The sequence below is a fragment of the Moschus berezovskii genome, chromosome 6, assembly GCF_049115385.1.
Source record: "Moschus berezovskii isolate FMDL1 chromosome 6, NW_MosBer_1.0, whole genome shotgun sequence".
In the NCBI taxonomy this organism is placed as follows: Eukaryota; Metazoa; Chordata; class Mammalia; order Artiodactyla; family Moschidae; genus Moschus; species Moschus berezovskii.
This window is the reverse complement of record NC_142465.1, coordinates 112,061,891-112,088,092: the sequence shown is the minus strand read 5'-3', so window position 1 is coordinate 112,088,092 and position 26,202 is coordinate 112,061,891. Positions and strand designations below refer to the sequence as shown.

The window sequence follows — 26,202 nt, the reverse complement described above, 5'->3', positions numbered from 1 at the left end:
TTAGAAATGGACTGAATGGGGGTGAGGGCAGAGTCTCGCTGTCAAGAGGCCCTGCACTCCTGATGGGGTGATTGCAGGAAAGTTTCTTTTCCAAAGAAGCCCAGAGTCCAGCCACCATGCTGTAGGAAAATCAAGCAGCCCATGAGGAGGGGAAGCAAGTCTCACAGCCTCAGCCCTTGCTGAGGTCCCAGCCGACAGCCAGCAACAACCTGTGGGACATGTGAGCAAACCCTCCTGTAGGTGGATGCTCCAGCCCCCACTGAGCTGCTCCAGCTGACACCACGTGGGATACCAATGAGGCTTTTCTGTGGAGCCTTGCCCAAAACACACACTCAGGAGCTAAACAGATAATTGTTTTTATTTTTAAGCCGCTAAGTATAACTTTGCAGTAATAAACAATGATAGTCTCACTACTTAGCAAAAAGTGTTTACAGCATTATATACCCATGGTTCCCTGCTTTTGCTCCTTCTGTTTCTCCTATCCTATCTGTTCTGTGTAACAATCCCTTCAAGATTCTCCAACTGGTGAGCTCCTGTTCATCCTTTAAAGCCCAATTCAACTGTCCCTTTCACTACGGAAGCCTTTCCAAAAATTGCTCCCCACCTTCTTCCCACCACAAGGAGAGAATAAATGTCTCTTCTATCCATACTATGCTGCTAAATACTTCACTTAGACATGATGGCACTCAGCCGAGTGGTGGCTTTGAGACCAGGGTCCCTGGATAGTCTCTCAAGCATTTATCTCAAGCATCATGCCCACCCTTCCTTCCAATCTGTGCCTTACATCTCCAGGGCATGGTGGGAGGCTGACACCAGGAAGATTCCCTAGAAAAGAGGGTTAAATTTAGGGAAGTTGAGATGAAAGACTGGAATACTCTTCCCCTTGTGGGAATAAAAGCTGGATGTAAGAATAAAGCCAGATGCAAGTTCCCTCCTTCCTGGCCGACAGCTGAGGGCTGAACCCTGAAGTCTGAATGTCAAAGGTCTCTGAGTTTGGTGATGCCCTTAGCTATTGCTCTGGTCATTTTATTCCTGCTAAGAAATGCCCCCTCTGAGGACTCAACTCTGAAGTCCTCTGCCCTCCCCACCGAGCCCCTGCAGCCCTGGGAAGTCGCAGGTGGTACAGGAAGGGGACCCATAGCTGGAGCAGGCCAGAGTGGACAGTGTATGCACAGCGAGTTGTGCCTTAGAGATGCTGGAAAGGCGTGTTTCTTTGCACAGCCTGTGGGGGCAGCACCCAGCGCTTTACCTACCACCCTACCATCAGCCTGTTTCTTTGCAAGAAGTCTGCGGGCTTCCCAGCAGATCTGAGGGGCTGGGGAACCAAGTCACCCCCGTGTCTGTGACGTAGACAGAACTTCCCAGCAGCTCCAGGGCTTAGAGCATCAGAGTCAGGCAGCGGCCACAGTGAGCAGGTGTTAGAACAGGGCGGGGCTGGCCAGGGTATCATGGCTCACCTCACATGAGGGGGTCACCCACAGCAGACACAGAACACGGGTGCAGAGGGAGGCATAAAAGGGAGCATTTATTTAAAATAACAGAGTCTGGGGGAGGGAGTAATTAGGAGTTTTGGATTAACAGACAAGCACTGCTGTATATAAAATAGATAAACCAGGCCCTACTGTGTGGCACAGGGAAATACATTCAATATCTTATAATAACCTATAATGGAAAAGAATCCGAAAAAGTGGTCTCTGTGTACACATGAATCACTTTGCTATATACCTGAGACATAAATCAACTATACTTTAAGTTTTTTAATTGAAAAAACAAAAAATTAAATTAAAAAATAAAATGAAAGAGTCACTCCAAATGACAAACTTTAAGAAGTGGATGAATACCACAAAATTCACGAAACCTAGAAAAGTCACAGATTCTTTTTATTTACTAGTTGACCAATACCCTTCTGTGGCACTTTTTCTAAGTTTGTTATGATTCATAATGAAAAGTATGCAGAATTCACCTGAAACCCAGCATTCCTAGGAACTAAATTCCAGCATCTGTAGCAATCACTGCCCCTCCAGACACACAGCACTGACTCCCCACCAGAGATACACAGGAGTTTGTCTTGGGAACTCTTGCTTCTCTAGGCATTTCTCTGCTTTTGTGGCAGCCCCACACCCCATTTTGCAGGAAGCAGCTTGTTTGATCAGGACAAGATACACCAACCAAGAAGCACTCTGATCGGTGGCAGGGGTGGATGTGGCCTCATATGGCACTATTGCCAGTTTGGGCCCACAGAGACAAGAATTTTGATCAAATCCTGTTGTGTGTAATTCCTGTCGGAAGAGAAGACAGCATATGTCATGTTTATAATTATGGGCAATCAGTATCCACTGCTTCCTAACAGAAGCACCAGGCCTGGTGAGAACCGGGTCCCTCCCTGACCACTTTGTTCCATTGTGGGTAGAATCGTCTGTAGACGAGCTTGTGGTCTTAATTCCCTCCCCTCCCGCATACTGCCAGCAGGGGATGCTTTGCGGTGGTTATGCTGCTGCTGGGGGTGGTCCTGTTTTGGGGCAGCAGCCCTGAGGGCAGGTGGTGAGTGTCCCTGGAGCCACCCTACCAGGATGGCTGGAGACAATGGTCTAGGTGGCTACACAAGCCAGACTCACTGTATCTCCACTCGGCTTCCTCTCGGCTGGACCCCTGTGGCCCACAGTCCCTCCAGCTCCCCCTAGGATGGGGAAATCAGACAGAGGGCCTGAGATGCAGATGGAGGTAGGCTTGGAACAGCAGCAGCTGGACGTGCATTAGGGGCTGGATTTGTGCAAGGGGTAGGGCGGGCAGGGGAGCTGGAGCTTCCCAGAAAATGGGTCCCCAACCTAGAACCAGGTGAGATGTGGGGGACTTGGGACCACTGGCTGTGGACATTACCTGCGACCTGGCCAAAGGTAGAAAGCTGTACGTGGGAGCCCAGGCAGAGACACCCTGTCCCCTCGCCTCCGTGAGCAAACGGGGATGCTCACACGGACCCCAGGATGGCTCTGAGGTTTCAGGAGCAGATTCGTCACAGGGTCAGGGTCGCTGCGTCGTCTCCTTGGTCCAGAGACTGGTCTACCTCTGTGACGCGGGAGGCTGAGGCTCATGCATGGTGAGCCGGCCCCCACTTCTGAAATCAGGATAATCCCACTGAGGTCCGTGCCGCCACCCTCCTGCTGCTGGGCGGGGATTAGAGAAGAGGCTAGCGGATTAACTGGCTCATTCTGTCCCAGCCTCTCCTGTCTGCCCCTCTCCTGGGAGCCTGCTGCTCAGGTGGGGCCATCCCTCTGTGGGACAGATAAGGGAGCCCCCTCCTCACACACAGACACTGCAGCCAGGACCCCACTGGAAGCTGGGGAACCACAAGCTTGTCCAGACCCGGAAGCAGAAGGTGTGGGCCGTGCGAAGCGTCTGGGCAGACAGAGCTCAGGGTCTGAGGCTGCTCCTCAGCCTCATCCCACATGGGGACAATGCCCAGGCCCCCCAGAATCCACGCAGACCCCAGCCCCACCCCTGTGGCCTGGGCCTCCCTGCGGAAGACGGCGATCCTCCTGTGCCTGCTGTCCAGCACATCCCTGTCCCCCACACGGGGGCAGGTCAGGATCCCTGTGGAGACGTAAGCCTCGAGGCCAGCCCCCGCCCCAGAGACCCTTTCCTCCCTCCCCTTCCCGGCCCATCTCAGTCCTCACCCCTCTCCAGCTCCCCTGGGGCTCAGCCACCCAGTCCCCCTGTCCATTTCCCCTGTGAACCTCTTCTCTTCCCCAAACCTCTGCCATTTGGGGCCCCACCCCCACCCCCTCCCCAGACCTGATCATGGAGGCCCCCATGACTCCTGGCACCCCCTGCACCTGCGGGGTGATCACAGGATGAGTGGTTGGAGTGGGAGCCGAGTTGCTGGAAGTGACCATCAGGGTCCCCCAAGGATTTGCAGGAAACCCACATCTTGTGCAGTCAGGAGTCAAGGGGAGTGAAGCGGGGTCCTCCATTCCTTTTTTACGCCTGTCTGCCTCCCTGTCTGCCTCCCTCTTGGCCCCAGTCCTACATTCTGTCACTAAGACCAGCTCCAGGGAAGCTTCCAGTCATTCACAACTATGTATAAACTACTGTGTGACTCCCTGGGGGTGTCTGGCCTTTAGTGCTTAGTTCTGGTGGTTCTGTTAAATGCAGTTCCAATTGGGATGGGTGCACAGCATCCTGGACTAAAGGGGCTACCTGTTCATCACAGCTGAGCCCAGCACGAGTCAGACTACTGTCAGCCTTGGTCTTACAGAAGGGGGCCCTGCAGCCCATGGATGCCCGGGGTTTGTGTGGGGCTGAGCTGAGCATGAGGTTTGAGGTTCACTGTCCCCACAGAGGAGGTCCCACCTCTACTTTGTCACCTGCCTGTGGCCCCAACCTCCCAGACACAGCTCAGAGGCTCGGCCTCTCTGCCTCACAACCCCCACTGAGCCTTTAGAAGAGGAGTCGTGGCCCTGGGGTGACCCTGCAAGGGGCAGCTGAAGTACAGCTGGCTGAGAAGCTGCAGCTGTGCGCGCCTTCAAGGTCTCCCACCCAGCCTGCCCACCCCCAGCCTCGCTCCCTTCTCTCTAGCCCTCGGGGTGTGGGGTTAGGGCTTGGCTCCGGATGGTCAGCTCTGCCCCTCATGGGGGTCCTAGCCAAGGTGTTCTGATCATCGCCTAACTGTTGAGTCCTGATGGGTCCTCTGGGTCCCTGCCCTACAGGGGGTGGACTGTATCTGTCGGTGTGTTCTCCTGGGTGTATGTCAGTGTGTAATTGTGTGTGTGCCTGTATGTGTCCATGTCTACGTGTGTGTCTATGTTATGTGTGTCCCTGCATGATTGTGCAGGTTTGTGTATGTGCAGCAGTGGGTGTCTCTGCGTGTAGACACAGGCTTCCTGTGTCCATGCATCTGTGTGCATCTGTCTGTGTGTGTACATGTGTGTGTGCATGTGTGTACGCATGTGTACATGCATGTGTGCCTGAGTGAATCTTCGTGTCTCCCTGTGTGTACATGTGTGTGCATGTGTGCATGTGTGTGCATGTGTGCATGCGTGTGCAAGGGTGTGAATTGGGGTGTGTGTACGTGCACATGTGTGTCTGCACATGCAGGTGTGCATCTCCCTCTGTGTGTACATGTGTGTGCATCTTTGTGTCTCCATGTGTGTGTTCACATGTGTGCAAGCATGTGTGTGTACGTGCATACCTGTGTGCATGCATGCATGCACACATGTACTCCTTCTGTCCGGCAGAGTGAAGCTGTGGGCAGACACCTTTGGCCAGGACCTGTATGACACTGTCACCAAGTACTCAGGCTCCCTCCTGCTGCAGAAGGTCAGTGCTACCCAGGGCGGCTGGGCAGTCAGCCAGGTGGTCAGAGCCAGGGACTCCGTCCTGGTGGGGAAGCAGGATGTCTGTGCTTATGAAGGGCCCTGGGGACCATCTAATCCAATCCCCATCTCAGATGGTGAAACTGAGGCCCAGGGAGGAGAACGATTTGCCCGAGACACAGAGCAAGCTGGTGGGATGTCAGCTCAGGGGCCGGGAAGCAAACACTGAGATGGGATCAGGGAACAAGAGGTTGTGGGGGTGAGGGACCAATGGGAGAGGGAGTGGGTGGGCCAGATGCAGGCCCCACATTGGGGAGCAGGGAGGGGCCAGCAGAGAGCCACCCACTCGGTGCTCCAACCTGCCTGCCATGGTGCCCTGGCTGCAGGGCCCCTGAGCAGGAGCTGGCCACCACTACCCCATGAGTAGTTCACTGCTCTGTTGATTAAAGTCAACCCGCCAGCTTCTCACTAGACCCCTCAAGCTCTAGTCCCCCTGGCATTGCAACTTCCAGACCATCACGAACGAGGGAGCTGCTGTCCCACTGCCCATGCCCGAATGTCCACGTTCCCCATCTTATCCCCTCTGCAGCTTCAGATTGTTTCCTAAGCACTGCTGAAAAGAGCCCCTGGCTTTTAAGGTCATGCCTGTCCCCTCCAGCTATCCTGGCCCCAGGCAGGTAGCAATGCCAGCTCCCCCGACTCCCCTCACTTTCCCTACCACCACACCAGCCCCTCAGCCAAGTAAGTTTCCTCCAATTTTCTCCTTCCTCTGACTCATGAGGGAGCTGGAGCCATGGCTGTTTGGGGTAAAAGCCATGGACTTGCAGTTTGGGGAACTGAGTAACTCGTGCCCCGTTGGCTTCCCAGGGCCCAGATAGTGACTCAGCGGCCTTCTTAGTGACCAGGCTCACTGGCCGAGGGTCAGGCAGTGCCCAGCCCTGCAGCTCACATAATGTGAGAGGAACACCAAAGATCTTGGGCCTTGAAGCCCCTGAGAGCCGTCTCTGGAGGCAGCATGTTGAGGCCCAGCCCCTGAGCAGCTGTGTGACCTCAGCTGGGTTTCACAACCTCTCTGGGCCTCAGCTTCTCCCTCTGGCGGATGTGAATCAGAGGACGTCTGATAAGAGAAGTCACTTGTCATGTGCAGGGGAGGTTTTGGAGAAGATAGGGCCATCCTGGCCCCGGTGTGAATATCCAGTGGGAGGGCAGAGGCTGCTAGCCATCCGGGTGGACTTCTGGGTCCCAGAAAACAGATGTGCATCTCCATGTGTCTCCTGAACAGAAATACAAGGACGTGGAGTCCAGTCTGAAGATCAAGGAGGTGGATGGCTTGGAGCTGGTGAGGAAGTTCTCCGAGGACATGGAGACTATGCTCCGCAGGAAAGTGGAGGCTGTCCAGGTGCTCAGCCTGGGGGCTGGGGATCCGCCCACCCCAGACACTGAACACCCGCCCTGGGCCCTCCCACCCACATTACCTTCCGCCCGCCCCATCCGCCCGCCCCATGTCTCTGTGAGCCACCAGACCCTTGTAAAGAGAAGGTGGGGTGGGAGCAAGGGGAGAGAGGGGAGGGCTGGGGTGAGCGCCCTGCCTCAGGGAACAGCGTCCGGGGCTGGAGGGTCAGCCCGCGGTGTCAGGAAGGACCTGCATCATGACCTCAGGTTCAGTGGTGGGACAGGGTGCAGAGTGAGGGCCCAGGAGTCACCACTGAGTGAACGGTGGCGGGGGGGCGGAGGGTGGAAGGGCCACGGGGTCACTGCCTGCCTGGGAAGTGAATGCCTCCCCCTCCTCCCCCGCCCTCCCCCTCTCCTCCCCCATCCTCCCCCTTCTCCCCCCTCAACCCCCCCTCCTCCCTTCCTCCCCTCCTCCCCCTTCCCTCCAGGGTCTCAGCCACAGACCCTTGATGCGGGTGCCCATGGGGAATCTCCCGCAGAGCAGCACTAAGTAACCTTTGCCCCAGCCACGAGGGCTGGGTGCAGGGCAGCAAGGATTGCTCTGCCCAGTTCACAGGAGGACAAACAGAGACCCAGAGGGTCGCAGATGATGTAAAATCCCATCTTCCTGGTAATAGATGCCCCGCTGTGTCTCTGCTTCTATTTACCGCGCCTTTTCTCTCCTTTCTCTTTTTTTTTAAGTCGTTTGTTTATTTATTTGGCTGCACTGGGTCTTGGTCGCGGCATGTGAGCTCTAGTTCCCTACCAGGGACCAAACCCACGGCCCTCCACCAGAAGCTTGGAGCTTTTACCACTGGATCACCAGGGAACGTCTCTTTTTCTTTTTAATATATTTATTTATTTATTTTTGGCTGCTCCATGAAGCACGTGCAATCTTGGTTCCCCAACTGAAGATCAACCCCAAACCCCTTGCAGTGGAAGCGCAGTCTTAATGACTAAACCCCCAGGGAAGACCTAACGACTCTAATTTTTAAAGCCGTGTTAGGTTGACAGCAAAATTGTGAAGAAAGCGCAGAGTTCCCATTTACTCCCCCTGCCCTCACACACACAGCCTTCCCAGCTACCAACACTCCCACCAGATGGTACACTTGGACAATCAACCAACTGACACTGACATGTCATTGTCACCTGAAGCCCATAGTCTGCTTGAGGGTTCACTCTTGGGGGTGTGCATCCCAAGGGTTTGGACGAATGTGTAATGACATGTACCCACTGCCATAGATCACAGAGTAGTTTCACTGCCTTGAAAAGTCCTGCTTGCCCCTGGCCATGGCCAACCTTTGGGCTGTGTCCCCAGGCTTCTGTGTCTGACCTTCCCTGGAACACTGTGTAGTTGAAAGGACCCTGTGTGTCCCTTGAAGACTGGTCTCCTGCCCTGTGACCTGCATCTGCCTTTTGGCCACTGTGACTAGCGCTGCTGTGCATGTTCATGTGCAGGCGCTGGTCCAAGTGTGTGTCCCTGGTTCTCGTGGGTGGACCCCTGGCAGTGGACCTTACGGGGTCCCTGGCCACCTTTCCCTGCTCACTCTCCCCGTCGTGTCCCCACCGCAGAATCTGGTGGAGGCTGCCGAGGAGGCCGACCTGAACCACGAATTCAACGAGTCCCTGGTGGTGAGTCCTTCTGTCCCTACAGCCCTGGGAGGTACGACAACTAATGTTCCGAAGCCCTTCAGGCCGGGTCCCCTGAGGACGGGACATGGAGGGGGTCGGGGGGGAAGAGGCCCAGCATCATCTTTCAATACATGCAGGTGTGAATGAACGTGAGGGGTGGTTCTGAACTGCACAGGTATGACTGAACCTGAGGGATGCTCTGAACCGCACAGATCTGAATGTACCTGAGGGGTGGTTCTGAACCACACAGGTGTGAATGTACCTGAGGGGTGGTTCTGAACCACACAGGTGTGAATGTACCTGAGGGGTGGTTCTGAACCACACAGGTGTGAATGTACCTGAGGGGTGGTTCTGAACTGCACAGGTGTGAATGTACCTGAGGGGTGATTCTGAACCACACAGGTGTGAATGTACCTGAGGGGTGGTTCTGAACCACACAGGTGTGAATGTACCTGAGGGGTGGTTCTGAACTGCACAGGTGTGAATGTACCTGAGGGGTGATTCTGAACCACACAGGTATGAATGAACCTGAGGGATGCTCTGAACCGCACAGATGTGAATGTACCTGAGGGGTGATTCTGAACCGCACAGGTGTGAATGTACCTGAGGGGTGGTTCTGAACTGCACAGGTGTGAATGTACCTGAGGGGTGGTTCTGAACTGCACAGGTGTGAATGAACCTGAGGGGTGGTTCTGAACAGCACACGTGTGAATGTACCTGAGGGGTGGTTCTGAACTGCACAGGTGTGAATGAACCTGAGGGGTGGTTCTGAACAGCACACGTGTGAATGAACCTGAGGGGTGGTTCTGAACTGCACAGGTGTGAATGTACCTGAGAGTTGGTTCTGAACCGCACAGGTGTGAATGTACCTGAGAGTTGGTTCTGAACCACACAGGTGTGAATGAACCTGAGGGGTGGTTCTGAACCGCACAGGTGTGAATGTACCTGAGGGGTGGTTCCGAACCGCACAGGTGTGAATGTACCTGAGGGGTGGTTCTGAACCGCACAGGTGTGAATGAACCTGAGGGGTGGTTCTGAACCACACAGGTGTGAATGAACCTGAGGGGTGGTTCTGAACCGCACAGGTGTGAATGTACCTGAAAGATGGTTCTGAATCACACAGGTGTGAATGAACCTGAGGGGTGGTTCTGAATCACACAGGTGTGAATGTACCTGAGGGGTGGTTCTGAACCGCACAGGTGTGAATGAACCTGAGGGGTGGTTCTGAACCGCACAGGTGTGAATGAACCTGAGGGGTGGTTCTGAATCACACAGGTGTGAATGAACCTGAGGGGTGGTTCTGAATCACACAGGTGTGAATGAACCTGAGGGGTGGTTCTGAATCACACAGGTGTGTATGAACCTGAGGGTTGACTCTGAACCACTCTGAGTCCTTGAGGAGCCATTTGCGGCCCAGTCCGTGGCTTGACTGCAGGCTGTCTCTTCAGAGGGAAACCCCCCTGCAGGGACCCTGTTTTGGGTTCCAGGAGCCCTCCCACTGCTATTACAGCTCAGGGTACTGGCGAGGGCACCTCCATTTGTCCACCTCCCCTGAATCTGTGTCTCTGTCTGTCCCAAAGCTGGCTGTGTCCACACACCAAGCAAAGTGGGGACTGAAGCCATAATCCAGACAGTTTACTTCAAAACCCGAAGACTCAACCTTCGGGTCCAACTGTTGGGAACTTTCCCCGAATCAGTGGTGGCTGGACTCCTCAGCCATGTGGACGCCCCTCCCGTCTGACCCTCTCTTAGCCCCTGTCCCTCTCGGTCACCCTAGTTCGACTATTACAACTCCGTCCTCCTCAACGAGAAGGACTCGAGCGGGGCATACGTGGAGCTGGGGGCCGAGTTCCTCCTAGAGGCCAACGCGCACTTCAGCGACCTGCTGGTGAACACGACCCTGAGCAGCGTGCAGCTGCCCACCAATGTCTACAACAAAGGTGCCCACCGGACCCCCCCCGGGAGCCAACAGGGCCCCCAGGTCAAGGGAGAGTGAGCGCGGGTGTGGACGTCATCGCTGCAGGCAGTGTGCTTTCAAGTGTGTGAGCATATGTTCAGCGGGTGGAGACTGATTTCGTCTCCCCTGCATTCCCCCCACAATCTCACCCTTCAGACCCAGATATCCTGAATGGAATCTACATGTCCGAAGCTCTGAACTCTGTCTTCGTGGAGAACTTCCAGAGAGACCCGACGCTGACCTGGCAGTACTTCGGCAGCTCCACGGGGTTCTTCCGCATCTACCCAGGTGAGGACTCAGGCAGGCGTCTCCACAGTCCTCTAGGCTCTGTCTCTGGGAACAAGGTGACATTGCAACCCAAGAAGCACACTTTCAATGAACCAACGATGCCATTGGACCCCTCAGTAAATAGCCAATCAAAGCCCACCTGGACTCTGGTCCTGCAAGAAGCATGTGGGAGGTGGAAAGGAGGACCAAACAGTTCTGACCTTCAGAAGGCTGCATCCTCGCTGGAGAAATGGGGCAAAGTCCATGTTCAACAGTGGGAACGAGGTTGAATTGGCTAGTGTTCAGCCCAGCAGTCAGCGGGGGAATCTCCCTGGTCTACTGACCAAACGGAAAACAGAAGCCCCTCTACAAGGTCTCCAGGAGCTCTGCCTTCTGTTTTCTCATTTAAAAGTATTCATCTCCATAGCTCACACCCACTCTTGTTTTAGCCCCCTCTCCAGAAAACCTTAATATGGCCCTGTTTTCTGAGACAAGTGTTACTCCCTTAATCATTAGAAATTGACTAGAAGACAGACAAGAAATTCAGACAAGGCTTTAAATTTGGGGCCCCTGCTGCAACAGTGGGGAGCAAGAACGAAACCCAGGTTCCGTTGCTGGCTCCCGCGGGCAGTGAGCTGCTTCCTTTTATCAGGGTGAAGGTAGGGGTGTGTCCCAGGACTGGGCTAGAGGGGTACCTATGTGGTCTGCTCACACCTTGGTGGTGTTGAGTGCAGGGGACATGCGCAGTGCCATGCTTTTGCTCCCAGTTCTTCAGAAGTGGCAATTGTGTTTCTGGTGTTTTTATATCTTGTTGCCCGTAATTTGCCTCAACTGCACACATGTGCAGTTATTTTTAGTCTATAGTTTCTTTGTATTTTGTTGCTCAAGGAGATGTTCGTCCAGGTAGAAGCACTTCAGCCAAGGGTCCCAGGTCCCCAGCCCCAGCCTGTCCTGAGTGTCCTGAGGATGGTTCCATGTCCCCCAGGGTTTGTCTTAGGAGGAGTACAAAGCAGCCTCAGAGCCCACAGGTTCCCCAGGGTGGACCCTCCCATGAAAAAATTGTGTGAAAGTGTTAGTCGCTCAGTCGCGTCCACCTCTTTGCAACCCCTGGATCGTAGCCACCAGGCTCCTCTGTCCATGGGATTCTCCAGGCAAGAATACTGGAGTGGGTTGCCATTCCCTTCTCCAAGGGATCTTCCCAACTCAGGGATCAAACTCGAGCCTGCTGCATTGCAGGCAGATTCCGTCCAAGCCATCAGGGACACTGCTGTCTCACTACCCAAATCCACAGCAAGTCATTGGTTCTTTTCTGTTCTCTGGAGCCTCAATGGGCAAGTTCATCCCTCTTGCGTGGAACAGCCCTTCAAATGCTTGAAGACACCTCCCGCATCCCTCATGCCTTCCCCAGGGTGGATTCCTGCCACATCAGGGCTCCAGAGCCGTCAGCTTGTCTGCAGACGCACCCTTGCCCGTTGCTGTCCTGGGTTCTTTGCCGTTGGTGTCGCTGAGCTCTCTTCACAGTCTGGCTCTTTCCTTGCATCCATGGGTTCCCTTTGTACTCTATTCACTGTGACTTCTGACCCACAAAAGTCCTTGTCTGTGCTTCTTGGTGTCAGGGTCGTGTTTTGATATCGTTTGCTTCTCAATATTTTTTTAATTCCCCTGTAATTCTTCTTTGAACTTTTAGTAATTTAACGGTGTGTTTTGTAAGTTCCAAATATATGGGGATTGTATCTTTATCTTTTTATTATAAATTTCTAATTCAGTTGTTTGCAGCCAGAGAACATGGTGTATACGTTGCTGATTGTTGGGAGCTAACTTAATAGCTTAATGTGTCATCAACTTTTGTAAATATTCTACACGTGCTTGAGCAGAATATGGGTGCTTCAACTGTTTGATAGAAATTCTGCTCACATCGTTAGATGAAGCTTGTCAATCGTATTATTTAAATTTTCCATGACTTTGCTGATTTTATGTCTGCTTGCTCCTCATTAACCTTTATAGCACGCTTTTTATTTTAAGTCTGTTTCATCTGATATTCATAGAGATATTAGTGTGCTCTTGGCTGGTATATGCCTGATATGTATATATTTTCCATCCTTTTACTTCCAATCTTCTATGTCACTTTGTTTTAGGCATATCTGTTGAAAATAGCATATAGCTTTTTAATTTTTATCCAAACTGACAATCTCTTTTACTATTTGGCAAGTTAAGCACATTTTAATGTATTATATTGATACATTTGGACTTGCTATAATCTAATTTTTTAGATTTGTCCTCCTCCTTCTGTTTTAATGTTTCTTTTTTGATTCTTTCTTTTTTAATGATTTACCTTTTTTTCATAAATTCTCCCCCTCCAATTCTCTTTTTTTTTTCCTATCACTTCTGAACTTATTCCTCTGTTTCTATTTAGTCATTAGTTCTGCGTGTGTAACAGGTATTTATTAGGAATGTGTAACACAAGGTTTTACAATTAAATCATAATTTTACCCTCCTCGCAGTCAAAAAAGGACCTGAGAACTCTCCTGCTTACATTTCTGCCCATACCCTGACTTCTTAATCTCCCCCAAATTAGATTCCTTTACTGTTATCTGATACAAATATCTCATGTGTGTTCCCGGGCCTTTCCAGATTCTAAGAAAACAAGGCCATAGAAATGAGCATCTCTCCCTCAAGAAGTGTAAGCGAGCAGAGCTCTTTATTGAAGAGGGACTGTGTGCAGCAGGGCGAAAGCAGGAAGGGGTTCCAGCTCCCCAAGGACGTTCAGGGAAGGGGGTTAAAGGCCACATGGGGGAGGGCCCTTGGGAGACCACTCATTCCTGCTCAAGTCCCAGATTGGTTGGCATCCAAGTGAGGTTTTGAGCATCACCAGTCTGGTTTCCTCCTAGTGTGCTCATGTTGGAGTCAACTGCAGCCTGCAACCATGGCCCGGCCTCTGTACCTGTGAGCTGTGAGCCCTGAAGGGAATTGTACAGTGTGAAATATATATATATATAAAAGAAAAGAAAAAGGGGAAAAACAGAGGGAAATGAAAAAGAAAATCCGGTTTCAACTAGTCCGAGGTCCATGTGCTTGCAGTGAGACGTTTTCATCTGTGGGTAAACCACTTAGGAACATGTGTCAGGCCTCACCCGTGTCTCTCAGGGCGCTGGGAGTTCAGGAGTTTGGGGGGGTCCTACCTGTGAAATGAACCCAGCTCTGGATCTGGGCAGTTGGAGGTGAGTGTCCATCCATCAGCTGCCTCCGCCTTGCTGCCCCCTCAGTTTACAGGGTGTGATGACTTGTCCCATACACTGCCCACATCCCCAGCTGGCCCTGCCCCAGGGGTCCTGGCCATCCTGGGGTCAGCACCCAGCCCGGGACTCTGGGGCAGCCTCGCTGAGTGAGGCCTTCTTTTCCCCAGGCATCAAGTGGACGCCAGATGAGAACGGAGTCATCACCTTCGACTGCCGGAACCGCGGCTGGTGAGCAACCCTGGGGGCCCGGCCTCTGGGGCTGGTGTCTCTCTGAAGCCTCCGGGTTTTGCCTAGCTCTCCCCCAGGGCTTGTTCTGCACCCATCCTGGGGCCGCAGGTGTGCAGAACTAACCCAGCACAAGAGAAGAAGAGTGTCTGTCTGCATCACCCCACAGCTGCTCTGCTCCAGGACTGACCACACCTGTCCTGCCACCCGACACCTCCTTCCAGCACCCTGAGCTGACTGTACACCCACCCTCGACCAGATCCCCTGTCCCCCCACACCCCTCCTCCTATGGCAGATCTATAACCGGGTCTGGGGTGTCCGGCTCCCTTCCTTCCCACTTCCAGATCCCCCTGGAACTCAGGCTGGCCCAAACCAAAGACGACAAGGGTCGCTACCAAGACTTGACCATCCCCACCTGATGTGCTCACTCAGTGGGCACGGTCCCAACCATTGCCCCCACAATGGCTGCCAAACAGCTGGGTGGTTCCGGACATGAGCAAGCCTGGGCGTTGACTTGAACTTTGAGCCAGAGTCTGAATGGAAACAAAGGAGACCTGGCTGATGGTGGTTCTGACTCCGGCTGTCCCACCGCTGACCTGTCCCTCCCTCTCTGCTAAAGGTACATACAAGCCGCCACCTCCCCGAAGGACATCGTGATTGTGGTGGACACAAGTGGAAGCATGAAGGGGCTGCGGATGACCATCGCCAAGCACACGGTCTCCACCATCCTGGACACACTGGGGGAGAACGACTTCGTGAACATCATTGCGGTAAACACGCCTCCTGTTCGAGAAAAACCATCCTCCACCTGCACCAGAGTGACCTGTACTTATGGGCACTCGATGTTTCGTCCCCTGGAGCTGGGGGCCCCACTCAGGATGGGCTTCCAGGGGTCCACACTTTCTGAGATCACGTGGGAAGTGTGTATGTCCATTTCTCTGAGGCAGCAGCTCTCCTTGGGCTCTCAGACGAGCCTGGGGTCCTATCTAGATGAAGGAGCATCTGAGTAGACCTCTAACTCAGCCCCATCCCTGTGCTCTTAGCGGTGTCACCCTGGGAAGACCCTTCTTTCTGCAGAATGGGAGACCCCCGGCTCCCACTTCCTTTGTCCCCGAATCCAGACACATTGGGAGGGAGGGGCCCACAGTTCCCGGTCCTGATTCTCCTGGACCACTCCACCTGCCCCCAGAAAGGGATGAAGTGGAGGGACAGACAGAGACGGAGAGAAGAGTTGGGCAACTCCTGGACTCTGTGAGCTCCAGGGGTGGACAGCACTCAGCTGGCCCCCCCAGAAGATGCCCAGGCTAGGACTCGGGGGAGAATGTTCAGAGTCAAGGCCCTGCTGTTCCCTGTACTCCCTTCCCTCTACTCAGAGAAACTGCCAAAAGCGTAGGGTCCCCAAGATCATATTACACGGGGACCCTGCTGAGCCCACCCCTGACTCTCCATGAATTGTGAGCTACATCACTGGGCCCTGCCTTGCCAAACTGACCCTGTGTGTTCTGCCCTCTGCCCTTTGGCCTTTGCCCTCTGTCCTCTGCAGTATAATGACTACATCCACTACATCGAGCCTTGTTTCAAGGGGATCTTGGTCCAGGCAGATCGGGACAACCGAGAGGTGGGTGTACCTGGAGCCCGTCTGGCTTCTCTTTCCAGGGGTGGGGGTGGCCTTGCCCCCAGCCACTCACGGCCTCTCAGCTTCTCCTGGGGGCATCTGAGAAACCTCTGCTGCAGGCATCCGGATCCAGTGTGAAATTAGGGGATGTGTCCTGCAGTCATGCTCTTCTGGTCAAGTAGCCCTGCATAGCCTCTGAAAGTGCTGCCAACGGTGAAGGTTCCCAGGCCCAGCAACTGCTGACCCTCCTCTAACTTCTTATCTCCAACAGCACTTCAAACAGCTAGTGGACGAGCTGATGGTCAAGGGTGTGGGGGTCGTGGACAGAGCCCTCCGTGAAGCCTTCCAGATCCTGCAGCAGGTCTGATGTGTGTTGGGAAGCACAGGGCAGGGATGGGGCGGGGAGGCGGGGAGTCATGACCATGTCTCCCTGCAGTTCCAAGAGGCCGGGCAAGGAAGCCTGTGCAACCAGGCCATCATGCTGATCACCGACGGGGCCGTGGAAGACTATGAGCCGGTGCTGGAGAAGTACAACTGGCCAGACCGCAAGGTTCCTCTCGGGGAGGGGTGTCGGGGAAGTGGAGGCCAAAGGAGTGCCTCCTCCTGCCATGTCTGCATGCTCAGCCCATGAAACCCAGGGTGATGTTCCAACATCAGGGTGACCCCAGAACCCCACTCAGGGGCACAGAATATGGTGGGGATGGAAAATTGCGGGCTGTGAGCCTCACCAGGCAGACCCCCACACCAGGCAGGGATCCCCCTTGCCATGAGCCCAGGCCCCAGGCCTTTTCTGATTAGAAGGGCTGAAAATGCAGACTCCAAAGCCCAGACCTAGACCCAGATGCAGCCAGGCCCCTAGCAGCCGGGACTCAAGCCTACAGGTCTCGTCCACCAGGTCCGGGTCTTCACCTACCTGATTGGGAGGGAAGTGAGTTTTGCTGACCGCTTGAAGTGGATCGCCTGCAACAACAAAGGTGGGTGATGCCACGTGAGCCAGAGTGTCTGGGGCCTCTCCTGAGCACAGGTGCTGAGCCAGGGCTCTGGTGTGGAACCCAAAGCGGAGGTGACTGCATCCACCCCCTTCCTCCTCGGGCAATCAGAACAGGTGTCACTTGCTCCCTGTGGGACTCTCACCCCACAACACACCCCCTGAGACACACCCATAAGTCGGGACTTCAGGTCTGCACAAGGGAGGCCCATCTCTTCAAATGAGGTTTTAGCTAAACTGCCACACAGAAAACCAGGCAGATGGGGGGACTGACATTTCAATGTCAGTGCTCTCTGGTGTCCAGCCTCCATTCCAGCTGCTGCAGATGAAGCCCATGGGCTCGGTTCTGCTCCAGACTCAGGGTACAGGCCATTGCTTTCTTTAGAATAAGGCTTTGTGTGTAGCAGCCCTCATCTGTCTCTGGCCAGAACCCGATACCCAGGCTTCACGGTGCTGATTCAGGCCGCTCGACCCCAGCAGGATGTCCGAGCAGCTGCTCTGGGCTGGCGGACAGTCCCAGCCCTGGGGAATGGATGTGGTCAGGATAGCAGGGATGGCCCTGACTCTGTCTGAAAGACAGGGAGGTGGGGCGGGGAGACACACACACGTGAGCCGTCAGTGAGGGGACAACCTGAACCGAGTTGTGGGCAGAGGGGCACAGGCTGCCCAAAGTGTGGGTTGGGGGCAGCCCTCCTGCACTTGGGGGGTCAGGGCAGGCCTCCTGAAGGAGTGCGTCTAAGGTGAGATATAAAGAAGAGGAGGAGTGAGTCAGATGCGGAGAGCGAGGAAGGCCCTCAAAGTGTCTGGGACAAGGGGCGCCCTGGGAGTAAAAGCGGCCCGGCTCTCCAGAGCTGGGGAAGGCGTCCTGTGGGCCATGGTGAGCAGACACGTGCTAAACCAGTCACAGCCTGTACGGCATTTGCCTCAGCTGCAGCCCCCTCCCCATGACTGACGGAGGGCTGTGGTTGGAGAAAGAAGGAGGGAGGCTCTCTGCAAATAGACCTGAGGGGTGGCATGGGGGGGGCAGGCGGTGAGGAGTTCCAATTTAAAATCAAAAATTAAATTTTGAAAAATGCTATACACTTGAAACTAACACAGCCTATCCCCTTTTCCAGCGGATCTTCCCGACCCAGGAATCAAACTGGGGTCTCCCACATTGTAGGCAAATTCTGTACCAACTGAGCTATCAGGGAAGACATAGATCAACTAGACTCCAATATAAAATAAAAAGTTAAAAGACCCGGGACAGAGCTGTCTGCCATGGGATGCACTCCTGCAGGACAGCTGTGCAGGGGGTGAGGAGCAGCCTTGTGCCCTGAGTTGAGGCCCTGCTGCTCCCAGAGCAACTCTAGATCTTGTGGGGGTGGGGTTCTCCCAAGTCCAGGCAGGGCCAGGCCTTCATGTCCTGGCAGCACCACTTCCCCAGGAGAGGGCAGCCTCGGGAGAAGCACCACCCAATGCCTTACCCAGGGCAGCTCCTAGCCAAGAGCTGTCGGCAGCTGGGGGTATGCACCTCACGTCCACAGCCACCCTCTCCCCCACCAGGCTACTACACGCAGATCTCCACACTGGCAGATGCCCAGGAGAACGTGATGGAATACCTGCATGTGCTCAGCCGGCCCATGGTCATCAACCACGACCACGACATCACCTGGACCGAAGCCTACATAGATAGCAAGGTGGGGCCCCAGGGAGCAAGCGGGGCCTCCTGGGTTGGGGAAGGGTGGGCAGAGCACCTCCTGGGGAGGCATTGTGGAGTGACCTCCCCACCAGGGGCCACCCCCCCTTGGACAGAGACTTCAGCCCCAGACTGTCCCTCCTCCGTGCTCCTTGCCTGCCTCCCTGTCCTCTCCCACCCACTCCAGGAAGAAAGGGGACTGACCAGTGGTTCAGACACTGCAGCTTAACCTGGCATTCTCCCTTGGACCCCGGGGTCCAATGAGACACTTGTAGGTCCCTCCCATGTAGGACCAGACTTGGAAGGTAGACGGTCAGATGGAATGTCTAGGAAAGGGACAGTCCTGATTCTCCTCAAACCCCATCACAAACACAGACCCCCGTGTCAGGTTGGGATTAAGAGAGACCTGGGAACGGTGGCTTCCATAGGAGGGACATGTGTTTCCCTCTCCCATACAGGAAGCCTGGAGGTGGACAACAAGCTCCCTGGCCCCTCCCACTGCCCCCTCCCACGCCATCCCTGGGGCCCACCTTGTGCAAGTGGCTACAGGGACTCAGAATGGTGGCAGCCACATTCTAGGCTTCCAGTGGAGGAAGGGAAGGGTGCACACTCCACCTCTAAGGGAAACGTCCGCAGAGTCTTACCGGACACTTAACCTGGCATCTCAGTGGCCAGAACTTGTGCCCCGGTGGCTCCTCGGCGTGTCCTCTTGCTGTCTGAGCCTTTGTTCCTGGGCTCATGCACAGATGAACCTGTCCTGTGGGTGTGCCTGCCTCCTTGGAATGACTGAGATAAGAGACCTGGGTGAATGGGTGTGAGGCAGGACCGTGGGCTCAGAGTTCTGAGACCTGCCCTGGTTCAGGGCTTTGCTTGCTGTGGTGTCTGCCCCAGTCCCCCTCCAGCCCCGTCCCCTCTGGCCTTTCTGCCAACTCTCCTCCTCATTCAGAGAAGGAAAGCCTCCTTGGGGGCAGTCGTGGTGACGTGGGTCCCCATCTGCAGACTCTGTCCTATGGCCCGCCACCCCCCTGACTGTTCTCCCCCCGCAGGCACAGAGCCTGGCGCTGCTGACCACCGTGGCCATGCCTGTCTTCAGCAAGAAGAATGAGACGGTGAGTGGCCACTCATGAGCAGCTGCCCAGGTTAGAGTGGGGCTGCCGGCCGGCATCTTTAGACCTGAGCTTCTTGATACGGCCTCAGGGTCACCATAGGCGGGTGTAAGCACAGGTTCCAGGCCCTGTGCCCAGGAACCCACGTCTCTGGGTCGGGAAGGGCAGGGTGGGATCCTCACTTCCGGAAGCTTCCCTGTGATTCTGCTCACCCATCCAGGTGCTGGCCAGCTGCTCTGGATGTGGGACCCTGCCTGGGGATCCTGGGCCAGAGGGGTCACCTGCCCGGCGTCCAGCAAAGCGATACTGACCCTGCTGGTGTAGGCAGGCTTTGACTTATCTGTGAAGGTTCTGGTGGGGGAGTTCAAGAGCCTCCCATCCTCTGTCTGGCCAGAAAATCTTTCCTTACAGGTCCCGTGTGCTTCAGAGCCCCCTAGCCCTCAGATTAGGGTCCCCCTGGATCCCAGTACTTTAGCCTCTGCTGTGAAGGCTGATATTTCATTCAACTCTGTATTTCATTTAAATATTACAACTTCAGTGTTAATACAGGACAGTAATCTTCCCAGCATGAGGTTACTCTTGGGGCCTCTTCTGCTAGGTTCTAGGTTTTTTTTTCCAGGATCTCAGCCTAAACTCTTAACTGCAGAGGGAGGACCGCCTGACGTGCAAGTGGCTTCCTCTTGCGGGTCTGGGAGGGCCGGGGTTCCAGCCTGGCCTCGCGCATGGGAAGCTGGATCCCCTGACACCGGCATTTCCTTCCAGCGGTCCCACGGCATCCTCCTGGGCGTAGTGGGCTCTGACGTGGCCCTGAGGGAGCTGATGAAGCTGGCGCCCCGGTACAAGGTGAGCCTGGATCAGCCCCTGAGTGGGGTCACAGGCCAGCCAGGAGCCACTTCAGCAGGCTAAGGAGCCTCCCTGCAGACAGCGTGGCCGAGACCAGAGCTGGGATGGGGTCTGCATTCCTCCTTCTAATGCCCCCTCCCCAGACACTCCACCCCTGACATCCCACCCCCATCCCCCACACAGACACGCCCCCAGACACCCTGACATCCTGCCTTCCTATCCCACAACCGCACATGCCCCCCAGACATCACCCCCACATCCTGCCTTGCTGTCCCACACCCAGACACTCCCCCAGCATCCCCCCACATACACACCCTCGATGTGCAGGCGCAGAGCAGAGGGGATGGAGGCTGGGGCCGCTGGGATCCTTGGCCACGGCAGCGGCGTCCTGCTCTGTGGTCTCCGGCACTTCTCCCATCCTGGCCCTCCTCCCTGCCCAGTCCAAGGCTTCCTGCACAAAGGCCCCCTGATTCCCCCTCGATCCCTGTCTCCCCAGCTCGGGGTGCATGGCTACGCCTTTCTGAACACCAACAACGGCTACATCCTCTCACATCCTGACCTCCGACCCCTGGTAGGTGCCAACCCTATTTGCCTTGGGGTCTTAACCATAAGGGATTTGGGGGTAGTTCATGTGTATGTGTTCAGTCATGGCCGACTCTCTGCGACCACATGGACTATAGCCCGCCAGGCTCCTCTGTCCATGGGATTCTCCAGGCAAGAATACTGGAGTGGGTAGTCATGCCCTTCTCCAGGGGATCTTCCTGACTCAGGGTTCGAACTTGGGTCTTCCAAATTCTGGGCAGCTCCTTTACCATCTGAGCCACCACACCCAGATTTGGGGGTAGTTTATAGAAACAGTTGAAACAGTGAAAGGATTCTATTTAAGAACCCAATATAGGGACATCTCTGGTGGTCCAGTAGTAAAAGTCACAGGGAGACAGATTGCCACTCTGGATGAGGAAGAACTTTCTAACAATTAGAGTCTCAAACCAGGACAAGCTCCTTTTCAAAGGAGATCTCCCTCCGAGGCCAGGAACCATCTGTCACGAAGGCTAGCCAGGGCCCCTCTGCCTCAGGTGGAGGAATGGCTGAGATGTTCTGGTTTATGGCTCTGCCCCATGGGCCTTCTGAAAGGGCTGGGCTTGAGCAGGGCCTTGTGTTAACCTTGTGTCTCTCCCCCGCCTTGCCAACTCAGTACCGAGAGGGGAAGAAACTGAAGCCCAAGCCCAACTACAACAGTGTGGACCTCTCGGAAGTGGAGTGGGAGGACCAGGCTGGAACAGTGAGTGGCGCAGGGGGAGAGGGTGGGTGGCTGGACGGCGGGGCCGAGGTGAGGAGTGCATAGGTACTGAGCTCACCCTGCTCCCTCGGTGGAGACTTTCCAGGCCCAAAGCAGAAGTGATGCTGCTAACAGATGGTTCTCCCTACGGCCCCAGAGAGATAACAGCTGCTCCCTCCAAGGCTGAAGGAGCTCGGGCTGTAGCCGCAGAGGTTGGGTTCGGGCGGCTGTAGGCCAGCCTTGGTTTCAGGAGCTCCTCCTGGAGGAACTTGTGTCTGGAGGGTCGGCCGCAGTGTCCCTCGCTCATCAGCCCACTGGGAGCCTTATCTTGATGAATTCTAGAATTCCAGCTAAGGGGAATAGAGCCTTGGAAGCAGATCTCTTTTCCCACCCTGGCTGCTCGCAGGGAAAAGGGGAAAACCAAGCGTGTTCCCAGGGTTGACCTCTAAACTGAGGCACAGAGCCTCCACACTCCAGTGTGTGCCGAGCAACTGATTTCGTTTTCTTTCTCCTCGAAGCTGAGAACAGCCATGATCAACGGGGAGACCGGGTCTCTCTCCATGGACGTCAAAGTCCCGCTGGACAGAGGGGTAAGCACTCCAGGAGAAGGCAGCGGTCTGGTCCCGGGATGTGGCATCCTGGTTAATTAAGGTTGGCGGTGGTGACAAGGGAGCTGGCTGAATCAGAGTGTAAATCTTGAGAACTTGCTGGAGCCTGGAGGGCCCGAGCGAGCGGCCCGGCCCAGCTGGCATCAGCCCCACAGAGCTTTGGCCAGGGAGTGACCCCTCTCCAGGGCTGGCCTCTCAGGAGCCTGGGGAGAAGCAGCAGCAAGCCCAGCCCTTCACAGGTCTTCTTTCTACCTTGTGTGGATGCTAAGTTGCTCAGTTATATCCGACTCTTTGCGACCTTCCTAGACAAGAATACTGGAGAGGGTTGCCACGCCCTCCTCCAGGGAATCTTCCCAACCCAGGAGTCAAACCTGCGTCTCTCATGTCTCCTACATTGGCAGGTGGGTTTTTTACCACTAGCGTCACCTAGGAAGCCCTCTTTCTGCCTTACCTGCCTGCTTTGTGGTCCTTTTGTTGTTTATGGTGGAAAGGGGGAAGGTGTTAGTCCCTCAGTCGTGTCCATCTCTTTGCAATCCTATGGACTGTAGCCTGCCAGGCTCCTCTGTCCATGGAATTCTCCAGGCAAGAATACTGGAGTGGGTTGCTGTTCCCTTCTCCAGGGGATCTTCCCAATCCAGGGATCAAACCCAGGTCTCCTGCTTTCCAGGCAGATTCTTTACTGTCTGAGACACCAGAGAAGCCCCTGGAAAGAGGGAAAGTGACAGTTAATTTTGCAAACTGTTAGCAGCTCTTGTTAAGCATGTCATCTGTGAAGAAGTAGAAAATTACTGCTGCTTCTCAGAGCTGATTTTCAGGAATGGGTCCACCCAGGGATGCCTTCTTGCCCCCACAGACTCACTTGTCACTTACAAGGGACGGCTTCCTCTTTCTGTGTAAAAGGCCCCACTGACTGGCACTGACTCTGCATTGTCCCTTGACATATTTACAAATGTCACCTCCTCCCTCCCACTACCGCTGCCCTTTCGCCTCCGAGGGAAGAACATGGGCATCCGTCAGCAGCGATTAGACCCAGGTTCTTTCACAGACACGGGCCTTCCTGGAAGCCAAACATGGAAGCTCTGGGAAGGAAAGTAACTCTCCGCATTCCTTTTAGATGTGCGGACTGCTTCTCACTGGGACCTGCGTCAATTCTTTGGCCTCTGCCTGTTGTTTTCAAGCTCTGGACTGAGAGGGCCTCCCTTAGGCAGGCCGGTCAGCCTCTCTGATGAGCCATCAGGCCCAGCGGTTCCTTCTCCTGAACCAGAAAAGGCAGAGGTGGCTTCCAGGCACCTCCACCCTCATCTCAACCAGACTCCCACTCACGGGTGCCGGGGTGCTCCCACTTCAAAAAGAGGTGAAATAAAGACAGTTTCAGATAGAGAAGACCAGAGTTCAACCCTAAGAGAAATACTTAGGAAATTCTTCAGGCAGAAGAAAAATGACACAGATGGAAACTTAGATCAACACAAAGAAAAATGAGCAGCATTGGAAATGATAAATGCGTGGGTTAAGATAAGATTTCAATCGTTCTTTTAACTTCTCAAAAAGACAACTGTTTAAAGGAAAAATGTTGACATTGTGTTGTGGGGTTTGTAATGTGAGCAAGTGTAAGACACAGCTGCACAGAGTGACGTTACCCCATTGCTTTAACACATGAGAAGAAACCACCACTTGGCTACCCCAAAGCATGCTGAACACACTTGACAAAACTTCATTGGGAGCAGAAGGAAACGTCCTCAATCTGATTTAAAAAAAAAAGCATGTGTGGAAAAGTTCACTTTCAGTGGTAAGTGACTGAACACTTTCTAAGATTGTGAGCTTGGTAAGGGTGTCTGGTTTTACCACTTGCGTTCAACATTGCCTTGGACTTGGCAAGAACCTATCTTTGCAATAAGACCAGGAAACAAAATAAAAGGCATGAAAATTAGAAAGGAGAGAGTAAAGCTATCTTTGTTCACAGCAAGATAATTGTTCACATAGAAAATCCCCCAAATTTGCAAAACAGCTGCTGGAACTAACAGATAAATTTAGCCAGTTCACAGAACACAGAGTCACTGTTATAAAAATCAATTATACTTTTATATATAACCAGAAACTTTTGCAAAATGAAAATACTTTTAAGTTCCAATTTCCATAGCACAAATAAAATAGGAATAAATTTCACATATATGACCTCTACACTGAAAGCTACATAACACTGAAGAAAGCATGTCAAATAAAAAACTAAATAAGAAAGTATAACCATGTTTATGGGTTGTAAAATCAATACTCCTAAGATGTCCATTCTCCCAAAATTAACCTATAGATTCAGCACAATTCCAATGAAAAATCTAAGAGACTTCTAGACATAGAAGAAGGTCATTCTATGGAGAAAGAAATGGCAACCCACTCCAGTACTCTTGCCTGGAAAATCCCATGGATGGAGGAACCTGGGAGGCTACAGTCCATGGGGTCGCAAAAAGTCGGACATGACTGAGTGACTTCACTCACTGGCTCATCATGATGTTGGCAAGGCACCCATGTTGCTGTGTGTGCAGCTGCTGATTGCAGCATTCCACATTAAAAATAGTTCACAGTGTAAAAAAAAAAAAAAGAAGAAGGTGATTCTAAAATTTATATGAATATGCAAAAGAACTATTATGGCCAAAACTCCCTTGAAAAGGAAGGACAAATTCTTTTTGTTGAATGAGATGGATGATTCACAGTACCTGATTTCAAAACTTACTTCAAAGCTACAGTAACCAAGCAGAGTGGCATTGACATCTGAATAGACAAACGGATCCATGGAGTAGAGACTACAGAAATAAAACACACAGAAAACACACAAGTCGCCAGCATATTTTCAATAAAGACACCTTGGCAAATCAATGGAGAAAGAAAAGACTGTTCAACAAATGGTACCAGAACAATTGAATAAATGTATCAAAAGTCATTGAGATATACTCATACCATACACAAAAATTAATTTGAATGTCGCTCATTTACAAAGTTCTCAATGTAAAAGCTAAAACTATAAGTCTTCTAGAAGAAAATGCAGGTGAAAATCTTTACAAACTGAGGTTATGTAGTTTTCTTTGACAGAATGCCAAAGGCATTAAACATAAAATAACATTTGAAAAATTGAATTTCATCAGAAAACAGTTCTGTTCATCCAGAGACACAGTTAAGAAAATGAAAATCCAGACATAGACTGTGTCCAGACCATAAAGAACTTCTCCAGATTACTAACAAAACAATGTAATTTTAAAAATGTGGGCAAGACACTTTAGCAGACCTTCTAGAAATGAAGAAACAGACATGACCAACAAGCCCACGAAAAGCCCAACCAGCAACTTTAGTTGTCAGGGAAATGCAAATTAAAACTACTTCCATACCCTCTAACATAACTACAATTTGAAAGACTGATAATACCAAATTCTGGCAAAGATGTGGAGAAATTGGAGTTCATACATTGCTCGTGGAAGTACAATAAAATAATTTGGGGAAGTTGGCAGTGTTTTATAAAGGCAAACATAATTTGCCTATTTTGCAAAGGAATTCCTTCCCTGGTACTTACCAAGAGAAAGGAAACACACTGTGGCTTGACCTCCCTGAAGTACTTACTACTCGGCAGGGAAAGGAACACAGCACTGACACACTCGACAACACAGGTGGATCTCAGGGACACTACGTGGAGCAGAAATGGACACGAAAGGGCTCGTGCTGTGAGAACAGCAAGCTTAACCTGTGGGAATGGAGGTCAGAGCAGAGCTCGCCCAGGAAGGGGGGCCGACCAGAAGGAGGCAAAGCGATTGCAGGGGCTGCACACAATCCGTATCTCAACCCGGGAGGTAATCCCTCAACAGCGTACATTTATCAAAACTGCTGAAATGATACATTTGGATGTGCGCGTTTCAGCTTTTTCTTCAGCTGAAAAAAAGAGACAGAAAAAAAATGTTAACGCTCCCCAGTTTCAGACTCAAACCAGCCCCACTTGGAGCCCATCAGTGCCCTGGTTGGCCCCCAGCTGCCCGCATGGCTCCCAGACC

At 53.3% G+C, this 26,202-nt stretch overlaps 1 protein-coding gene across 1 annotated transcript in view; it reads left to right on the top strand.

Moving 5' to 3' along the window:
- The first annotated feature begins 3,452 nt into the window (after positions 1-3,452).
- CACNA2D4 (calcium voltage-gated channel auxiliary subunit alpha2delta 4) overlaps positions 3,453-26,202 on the top strand; it is a 70,099-nt gene continuing 47,349 nt past the window's right edge. The window contains exons 1-18 of the mRNA XM_088837053.1: positions 3,453-3,598; positions 5,232-5,313; positions 6,592-6,708; positions 8,313-8,372; positions 10,150-10,312; positions 10,486-10,617; positions 14,000-14,060; positions 14,677-14,827; positions 15,601-15,675; positions 15,944-16,033; positions 16,109-16,222; positions 16,568-16,646; positions 18,206-18,354; positions 19,385-19,447; positions 20,207-20,287; positions 20,784-20,858; positions 21,483-21,569; positions 22,085-22,156. Of these exons, the coding sequence (XP_088693179.1) occupies positions 3,453-3,598; positions 5,232-5,313; positions 6,592-6,708; positions 8,313-8,372; positions 10,150-10,312; positions 10,486-10,617; positions 14,000-14,060; positions 14,677-14,827; positions 15,601-15,675; positions 15,944-16,033; positions 16,109-16,222; positions 16,568-16,646; positions 18,206-18,354; positions 19,385-19,447; positions 20,207-20,287; positions 20,784-20,858; positions 21,483-21,569; positions 22,085-22,156 (1,797 nt within the window). The remainder of the gene's footprint in view (positions 3,599-5,231; positions 5,314-6,591; positions 6,709-8,312; positions 8,373-10,149; positions 10,313-10,485; positions 10,618-13,999; positions 14,061-14,676; positions 14,828-15,600; positions 15,676-15,943; positions 16,034-16,108; positions 16,223-16,567; positions 16,647-18,205; positions 18,355-19,384; positions 19,448-20,206; positions 20,288-20,783; positions 20,859-21,482; positions 21,570-22,084; positions 22,157-26,202) is intronic.